This window comes from Malurus melanocephalus, unplaced genomic scaffold (assembly GCF_030028575.1).
Source record: "Malurus melanocephalus ecotype Western Australia unplaced genomic scaffold, MMel_1.1 scaffold_204, whole genome shotgun sequence".
In the NCBI taxonomy this organism is placed as follows: domain Eukaryota; kingdom Metazoa; phylum Chordata; class Aves; order Passeriformes; family Maluridae; genus Malurus; species Malurus melanocephalus.
Window position 1 is genome coordinate 1,316,432 of NW_026623436.1, and position 9,596 is coordinate 1,326,027.

Below are 9,596 nucleotides of genomic sequence, written 5' to 3' on the forward strand. Positions count from 1 at the left end.
ACTCCAGCTCCTTCCTGACCAGCGGCCCATCTGAGACAAAGGTCTCCCTCCAGCCTCTGTCTCTTGCTGCCCTCCTGGCATCCTGCAGGAGCTGCTTTCCCATGCTGGCAGCAGCCTGCAGACACARCTGGAGGAGTCCTCTCCCCARTTTGTRCTCCCCACYAGGCCACACACTGTGCAGCAGAAGGGACAGATGCTGGGGGACAGTGCCTGACACAGACAGCAGCCCTGAGCTGTGTTGCTCTGCTGGGAACTGACACCTGGGCTGTGCAGGTGCAGGTGTTCCTCTTGGGACAGAGGGGACAAAACAGGCAACCGAGGTGGGCATCCTCTCCTGCCACTTCTGTGATACACCAATGTGTGGTCTGAAATGCTGGGAKAGGCTCCTCAGGGCAATTCTTGTTGGGTGGCAGTGCAAGACAGAAAGTGATCTTGTGTGGGAAGCGGTCCTGCCATTTGTCCTTCTCTTCTGCCTGCCACAAAGATGGGTTTTCCTCAAAAAAAAGAGCCTTCTGTTTCCCAAAAGCCCCAAGATCTCTCTGTCCTTGGCCAGGAGAATAAGCAGGGAGTGATGTCAAGGCAGTGAGCAGCTCAGGAAGAAGAGAGCCTGCTCAGCTAAGACAAAAAGGTGCTCCTTTTGTCAAGCAAGACAGAGGCTCCACCTGGCTTCCTTGCAGATAGGAGAGATCATTCAGGTAACTATTTTATTGTGATACTCTGCACATTGGCATCATTGTATAGAAAATCCTGTGGGATGGGGTGGGGGAATGGTAATCCATCTTCCTCTTCCAGCTCCTGCAAACAAATATACTGCAAAAGTCTCCGGCTGGAAGCAACTCTGTTGTTTACCGAGCCGTGTGATTTCAGCCCAGGGAACACTCGGGGTGCCCTCCCGCGCTCACAGCTGGGCGGCTGCGAGGGGACAGCGCCGAGCCCTTGGTGCTGACAGGAGGCTTTTGGCGCTGGGAGAGACTTTCCAGAACAGGTCCTCTCCGCCTCCATCGAGATTTCCACAGCTCTACTCTTGTGTCCGAGTTCTGCAGGGCTTCCTTTCTCCGTCCTAGCTGCCTCTTCACCCAGATGTACCACACGAGGAGCCAAGGCAGCACTGTCACTGTCACCGTCACTCAGCCCCCGGGACAGGCAGCACAGCCCTCTTCCACCTGGTGTCCATGACCAGCAGTTCTGGGGCAGTTTTAGCCCACGGGGATATGTGAGCCAGGGCTCTTCCCCATCTTTCCTTCCCAGAAGCAGCCGGACACGGAGAGCCAAAGCCCGCAGTGTGGCATTCTGCGCGCTCGATCCCTCAGGAGCCGCGCTGCCCCGACACTCGTACAGACCTGCGAGGGAGCGGGCACACGCTGCCGGGGACAATGACTTGTCACAGCAGCTGCCTCTGGCTTCTCCGAGGGGTGAGGATGTCCCTCTCATCTCCATCTGAAGCACGGGCTTTCTCGTTCCCCGCCGGTGCAGAAGCTGCCGCAGACAGCGCGCACCCCCTGCGCTGAGGGGCCCAGGGGAGGCTCGGGGGGCCACGGTGCCTGGCTGGGTGCCCTTCCTGGCACGGGAGCCCTTCCTGGCACGGAATGCTGTGCCCACCGCGCCAGTTCCTCGCCAAAACCCGCGGCCGTGTGTTCCCACCATGCAGGACTCGAAGCGAACCTCTTGAGGGCTCCAGAGGGCTTCCATCCGCAGCCCTTCCCCAGCGGAGAAGGTCCCGTCGGTGGCGCCTCACGTTTCACCAAGGACTTAAACAGTGGGTGAATATTTTTTTCTTGTCCAGTCTTGTCCAAGAAAAATCTCCTGAAGAGGGAATACTTACTGGAATTGGACTTGCTGGGCGCCTCCCCTACAAGGAACATCAACAAGTAAAAGAGACGAAATTGGTGTAGGAAAAGCTCGAGTTGAATATTGTGGGACTTTGAGCTGCTGACCGTGTTTTGGTTTCTGCTTTAAAGCAAGGATATTTCTAGCAGCTCGTTTGGGATTTCCCTGCTCCCAGTTCTTCTCTCAGCAGCAGGAAAATCTCTGTTCTGAAATTGCTCTTTTTTCCTTCCTTTGAAAAGTCAGGTGATTTAAAACCAGTGATAAAAATAGCATAAACACAAGAAAAATATATCAATATAGGTAACAAGGTGGCAATATCAATATCCATTTCAAGCCCAGAAAGGATTATTGTGTCATCAAAACATGATGCTAGAACTGGTAATTGCCTGATACCTGAATTACCTCTGCCAGGAAAAAAACCCTTCACTTCTCTTTGCCTCATCACTCACATTTCTGCTCTTATTTAACAAAATTTCAYCTTATTTGTAATTCTGGATTAGCCAGGTAGCATTTTTCCTGTAATAAAAAATGTCCTTCCTTCCCTGGCAGGGCCCATCTATTGGCCAAGGCAGCACATTGTTTGGAGTTGCCACCGGCTGTAGCACTGGCTCATCTCCAGGAGCCTCCAGGACCCAGCSTGTGGCTCTGACAACCCAAGGGACTCTGAACAATACAATAAAGATAAATTATATTGAAATCAGGGCTGTCCTCCTCCAGCCTGACTTTTTRCTTCAGCCCCTGCGCTGGTGTTCTGTCAGCTGGCTCTAGGCATGAAGAGTCATCTAAGCCATAAAAASTATTAATCACAGACTTTTGGAGAAAAAGTCGGGATACCTGGCCATCACATTTGTACAAGGAGCACCAGGCGTGTTCATACAAGTAGCCACCCCAAATTAAGCCTCTAGCCTTTAAGTCATGTTCTGAGCTTCTTTTTCACTAGCCCTGACTTCATGTGCAAATGGGAGACATTTGTTTTGCTGGCACTCCAAGAGTGTGCTGACCTTTCCATCCTGAAAGGAAAATCTTGATAAAATCACTAATTAATGACTGAGTTTGCATCATTTGTCCTAGATTTGTGGATARACAAAGAAGCTAAAGGTCTGGCTGTTAAACAGGAAAGAAAGGTTTTTCTTCATAGAGCAAGCTGTTGAAATACCTAAAATGGTGGTAATTGATTTATATTCAATTATTGGAGTGCACAGAAGCAATTACAGCTGTTCTTTGAAGCCCAGTTCCAATGTGAGGCATTTCTATGAAAAAATTCCTTATTAGTTACCCACTGATGAAGAATGGAATTTATCTTCATTTAAACTTCATACCCAATTCTACCCCTCTGATCCCTGCTTTCTGTATCTTGAGAATAAGTCTGTTTACTCCAGACTTAACAAATCTAGCTGACAAACCACTGACAGGGAAGAGATRCTGGAATGGGAGGGGATTTGATCACAGAACTGTAATGCTGGATGGTATTACTGACACGAGATCTGCCAGGGTCCAGCTCAACTSATGGTCACACAGGCTGTATTCATGCAGTCATGTATTCATACAGTCAGCAGTCGGAGCAATAAATGTTATTTTAATCTTTAGCTCCTGCAGACTGGTCTGGAAAGTCACTGAGATGTCCAGAGATCTCACAGACTGACTACAAACCTTGGTCACCTTTCAGGTGCTCAGCCTTAACACCCAAAGAAATATTCTGGCTGGCTTAGGAGCTGAACACATCAATGAGAGATGGGAAGAGAAGGAAATAAGGRTGTCATGCTAAGGGAGGGTCCAGGAGAGCTCTCAATGCCACCTGGGAGTCCCATGTCCACCTGAGCCCAGAGCAGAGTCCTGAGTGCACTCAGAACAAGCTCAGGCTCTTCACTGTGAGGTTTGGAAGACAGAAAGGGTCATGTCTGCTACGTCATTGAAATGAGTCAGGAGGATCTGTCCCTATGAAGTTCTCCTTTACCTTGTGGTACAGAAGAGCCTGTATCACATTCTGCAGTGAAGAAAAAAGAGAAAAAAAATCCAGGCCACCACCTCTCCTTTGCCACCATCCTTGGTCCAGCACATTCCAAGGCAGGATTCTTCTTTTTGAARAGTATTGTGGCAAAATCAAATTAAAAAACATTCACCGAGCTTTTACCACTGTGGAGATACAGAGGGTTGAAGCAGTGGGTCTCTATCTTTTATGAAGCTGAACAAAAATAAAATTATTAACAATTATGCCCAGCTTCTCCAACAGAGAGTGATCTGTATTCCCCATCTACAGTTACCACTAAAGTGATCCTGTTGTCACCCAGTGTATCAGGTTTAACCCATTCCCAGTATGACAGCAGATTTGCTTCACTTATCTGTGGCTGAAACAGCTGAGCTGAACTCCAGCCATTCCTGGGCTGAGCCAAACAGCCCCTACTTCACTCCAAACCTTCCTGAAGATGCTCTTGGGCACCGAGCATAGATTGGAGTAATGGAGGCACAGGAACAGCTCCCTTCAGCACGTAGCTAAGGGATGGTACGGCACAGACAGGGTAGAAAATGGAGATGGTCACCTCTTCATCTGGCACAGCAGGATTTGCTGGAATTTGTTTGGCAGAGCCCACARACTGAATCACAATTAGCTGCTAAGGTTGAAGCAGTGTAAAATGCCCACCAGGAGACACCCTAACACAGAAAACATGCACTGGGGATGTTGGGGAATACCTGGAAGGAGCACAGGRTAAATCATGCAGTTTTAGGTGCCCCTGGGAGGGTGACACATTGTAAAAATAAGATGTGGTTCCCCCACTTTAGAGRAGGAGAGATGAAGGGTCATTTGGGAAATGCTGTCTATTCCTCAAATCCCACACTGGCCAATTCAAGCAATGAAAAATACTTTCCACTGATAGCAATGCTGTGTTGTGGAGTCTGTGATCTCTGGACAACTGTGAGCCTGTGCACTACAACCATCACCACCCTAAAAAATAAGGYTTTGACAGTACATTTACATTTCACRGGGAGGGGGRCCAAAAAGGCTAAAAACCTGCAGGCTGGTGAAGTAGTTCTCTATCAGCGAGGAAGTGGAATAATCAGGGTTACAGTGAGGTGTTGAAAAATATTATCAAACACCTACATCTTTCATAGCATCACCTTTCAGCCATCTCCTGCCAATCTTTACACACCCAGAACCGAGGAGAGGGTGTTCATTATAATACACTCTATTTTCAGTTGTTTATGTAGATGTGTTACAAATACCACTGGTTTTTAAGCAAGTATTTACCAGTCTCTTTGGTTGGCACAAAGCTATCTTAAAAGCATTCCCAACTCTCACTTCATATAGTCAGGTTTGTAGGCTTGGACTCTAAAACTCTCATCTGAATTTCTTGCACATCTCTATGGAATTTCTGCACCACCTTTTTCCTCCTGTTGCCAATAAGTGCAGAATGACCTTCAGTTCTTGCACTATTGCCAAAAGCAGTTTATTTTAGAAGTCAGAAAACAAAAAGTTTACAATAAACTTCTGTAATTTTTTTACTAACACTGTTTGATCAACTATTTAAGCTCAGCAAAGGTAACTCATCGTAAATGGCCAGGCTGTACCAGAGCATTCCCATGAAATTGGTAGTGAGCCTGTTTCAAAACACCTCTAAAAAAGGAATCTTTCTGCTTTTTGAAAGTGGCTTTGGAATAGACCCAGACCATTTAAGTCAGAAAATACTGAGGCACAGCAGTAATTATTCATGGTGAACCCTTTCTTATTTGCCAGTAAATCACCATTAAGGAAAGGTAAGACTCCCTCATTTAAAACAAGAAGCAAGAGTTCTTGTCATCCCCCTTTATAATCTTTGRCTCTATATGAAAAGGTATTGATACKTCTATGCTTTCCCATCAAAATCTCCAGTAGCATCAGGCAAAATGTGTAAAATAACCCAGCAACAAAATGGAGCTTAATGCATCTGAGGAACTCAGTGGAGGCTTTGTAAAATGAAATAGTTTGGGAGTCTGACCTTGATCCAACCAAACAGAACCCATTTCCTTTYAAAGGGACTCACTTCTTTAAGACAAAAAAAAGCTAAAAAGAATCAGCTTTAGTTCTTAGGGACAGATTCCTTATAAAAGTGCATCAAAAAAACCCAAAATATCTTGCTCAATTACAAAAGCTTTATTCTTGCAGATGCTTAAGATGATGATCTTCAGTGTTCCAGAGAAGAAAACAATTTCCCAAGGGTTTTTCTCAGCGAGACTGTTAGGTGATGTTTTCAGTGCCTGCACTATTCAAGCTGGGGGAAACAACCCAACAAAAAGAGCCCACACATGCACAAAGGAGATCAAAGAKGCAGCTTCACTGGATGGCAACCCCTGGGCTGTTCGGGTGCCCTCACCGCCTCCACAGCATGGAGAGGGGGTTCCAGCACTCCTCAGGAGTTACACAGAAGTTCTTTGTTTGGTCTGTGTTGTGGGAAAAGCTGTTGTTAGCTCCTTTCCAGGCTTATCAGACTTCCTATGCCAGGTACTCCTCAAATACAAATGCATCCTCTGGCACCAATGTAGCCATACCTAAAGAATACTGAWGCTAAATTTATTTTCTCTCTTTCTTTCTTTCTTTCAGTGCAAGCTCCTATAAAATGAACATTCTCTTTAAGGAACTATTGTAGGATAGAGGCTGAGCAGAAGAGACATCTGCAGCTGCTGCTCAGTCGGGCTGATTCCTGGARCCTGCCCCAAACTTCTTGCAAGCCCATGAAGAACCCTCCCAACCCAGCACCACTGGGAATGGGCATCACAGAGCTGYTTCTCCCACCGGTTTGAGGCAATATCTAACCCAAGAAGGCTGATGAAGCTTCTCAGCACCACGGGTCACATCTCTCAGGCAGCAGAGCACCAAATGAGTGAAAACCACTGGCAGGGCAGATCTGTGGCCCTTCGTGGCTACTTGGAATAAAAAGGTGAGGTCTGCGGGCAGTCAGACYATTCAGATTTGCAATGTCTGTCCCAGAATCTATTCCTGAAAAACCTTTTTTTTACTTATTCTGACAAATCTCATTGACACCGGTGAGACAGCTGACAGGATACACTATGAGGTCTTCAGGATTAAATCCTCAGTTAATACACATTTGCTTGCTTACTGAGTTTATGAGATTAATAAATCAAAAAAAAAGGTGGGTTTGCTCCTTAGCAGAGACTGATTATCAGCTCCCCCATCATTTCCCTGGCCTGCTGAAAGCACAAATCTCGGGTCTACAGCTCAGGTGAGAAAACTGGGCACTGAGGTTATTACCACAGCATCGTCAAGCTGAAATACTCTGAGCAGCTGCCAAAATGTGCTCCAAATTCACATGCTTAAAGCAGGAGCTAAACAAACAGAAAAATAATACAATGCATCTCCACCTCAAAYAACCCCCCAGTCTGTCTTGCCTAGGTAGTCTCAGATGCAGTTAGACACAAGCTCTGCTGGGAGCTGGCAGCGTGCAGCTCATGAATRCAGATTGGGAAGTTTGCCAAAGTGAAGATGGCAGGACAGAGTAGGACATTGTCCCACCATCAAAACCAGCAGCAGGGCAGGATTAACCTAATTTGTAGCTACCTTAGCTGGACAGGCTGCCCATTGATCCTCATGCATGCTCTCGAGAAGCTGAGTGAAATAAACTGCGGTAAAATTGTCCTTTTCTGCGGCAAAATTCTTCCTGAAAAGTGCATTTCCTCAACAGCACTCAGCTATCAGATGCTGGAACGTTGTGGATGTTCATCCAAGGTCGCTCCTTTCCATACAGCTTGTGGAGACCTTGGGCAGCTTTTGGAAAGAGGTGCAAGCAGCTACAGCTCTTGCTTTTAAAAGTAAAATAAAAACATTTGACAAAACAAATTATCTCAGTTTATTTCCAAAAGATTTTGCTTCACCACTCCACGCTTCCCAGCATGTTGACCCCAATTCTCTGAAAAATTGAATCTGGGTTGAAGAATGAAGAGAATTACTTTACCTTTTACATTATCTTTTAAAAGACAGAAGGCACAAGGATTTGTCAGCTCCGAGGGTAAAACCCCAGGCTGATCTGTATGTGGATCCCGTTTCAAAAACAAACAATCCACTTGGGGCTGGCGGGGAGCCAGACTGCGGGATTGCCTTTGAAAACTTGCATCTCAATAGGAAACCCCCRAGTATTTTGATCTGTTTTCATAACTGTAGCAATTTTCATTCCTTGGCTTTGTAGCGTATTATCACTCTTTCTTTCTACTAAGTTACAGAAACAGCCGGTACAAATGAACGCAAAATAAGCGCGGGTCGCTGCGGATAAAATACAGCATTTCAAAAGATTTAGAAAAGACAAAACCCATTGCCTGTCTTAACTCCTGCCAAGAAACCATTACAGAGGACGGAGGCACGATGAAAGCCCCCTGAACGCCGCGTCTCAATAGCAGTAACAACCACAGATCTCGGATCTATTGTGTAGCTTTATTTTTATAGGACCTATCATAGACTCTTTTACATAACTTAAATGATTATCAAATAATCTCCTGTACACAATGAGACAGAGCTGCATTGCTTTCTGAGCTTTGACACATTCCTGGAAGAAATCCAACAGTCTGTAGGAATCACATGGCCGCAGCGGCTACAGTACATTTTTGTCACGAACTTACGCCATCAATTAACTTACGAATCACTGTAAATTGCCGTTTGCAAGATCGTGCAAGACGCTGTCAATATTTCAGGACTCTGAGTTTTGGTAGCAGCATTTTTAATTTTGCTTCACTTTCTTGCCTTTGTTTCCTCAGCTGAAGACCTGCCAGCACTTGTGACAAACGTGAGCCTGGGAAAAGTGTTAAACGCGCCTCGAGTGTTGACATGAGCTTTAGGTTTAGACTGAAATCACTGACGAGCGATCCCCGCGGCCTCYGCGGAGCGCTGCCCCTGTCCCCACGTCGCCTACAGGTAGCGCAACACGTCTGCCCGCAGCCAGCCAAGCCCTGGCCCCTAAGGAAGGAGGATGAAAGGGGGCGCACCGGCCGCTACAAAAACACCTGAAGAAACCCAAAGTTTCACATTTTATTTGCAGCGTCGCCCAAACCGCAGGAGGAGGAGACTGGCAGTGCACGAGGGTGAATCCTGCGGGGGCCGTGGCCGCGGTTTCGGGTGCGGGGCTCTCAGCGCAGCGGGGCTTGCGGAGCCCCGTGCGGCCTCCGCGCCGCCCCAGCGTCCGCCCGCCCCCGCGGGGGCTCCGGGCTCCGCTCCCGCATCGCCGTCCCGGCGGCCGCCCTACAGCCCGGGGCAGCCCCCGCGATGGTACCCGCCGCCGTAATCGTAGGGCGGCTGCGGCGGGGGCAGCGGGCACTCGGGGAAGAAGGGCGCGAACCCTGCGGGGAGGTGCCCGCCGGGCTCCTCGCTGCCGCCGCCGGGCACCGGCTCCGCGCCGCCGGGGTACAGCGGGCGCAGCGGCTCGGGCGGCGCTTTCCGGGGCGGGCTGCAGGGCGCGGCGGGGCTCCAGGGCGGCTCGGGGTACAGCAGCCCGCCCAGCAGCGGGTGCGGGCCGGCGGGCAGCGGCAGCTCGTACAGCCCGTGCTCCAGCCCCAGCTCGGCGGGCAGGCGGCCGCCGAAGGCGTCGGTCGGGGCGGCGTGCTCGGGCAGCAGCGCGCCGTACTCGGGGCACAGCAGCTCGAAGAACTCGGCCGCCTCCGCGCCCCCGCCCCCGCCGCCCTTCTCCGGCTCCTTGGCGGGCGGCCCGCGGGCGGCGGGGGCGGGCAGCGCCGGCTCCGTGAAGAAGGAAGGCGGCAGGTTGCGGTCCCGCAGCGGCACCTTCCGTGGGCCGCCC

The 9,596-nt window shown here is 49.0% G+C and overlaps 1 protein-coding gene across 1 annotated transcript in view; it reads right to left on the minus strand.

Annotated features, from left to right (window-relative positions):
- Positions 1–8,080: 8,080 nt before the first annotated feature.
- FAM181B (family with sequence similarity 181 member B) overlaps positions 8,081–9,596 on the minus strand; it is a 2,402-nt gene continuing 886 nt past the window's right edge. Inside the window, exon 2 of the mRNA XM_057373644.1 lies at positions 8,081–9,596. Within this exon, the coding sequence (XP_057229627.1) occupies positions 9,044–9,596 (553 nt within the window). The 3' untranslated portion in view covers positions 8,081–9,043.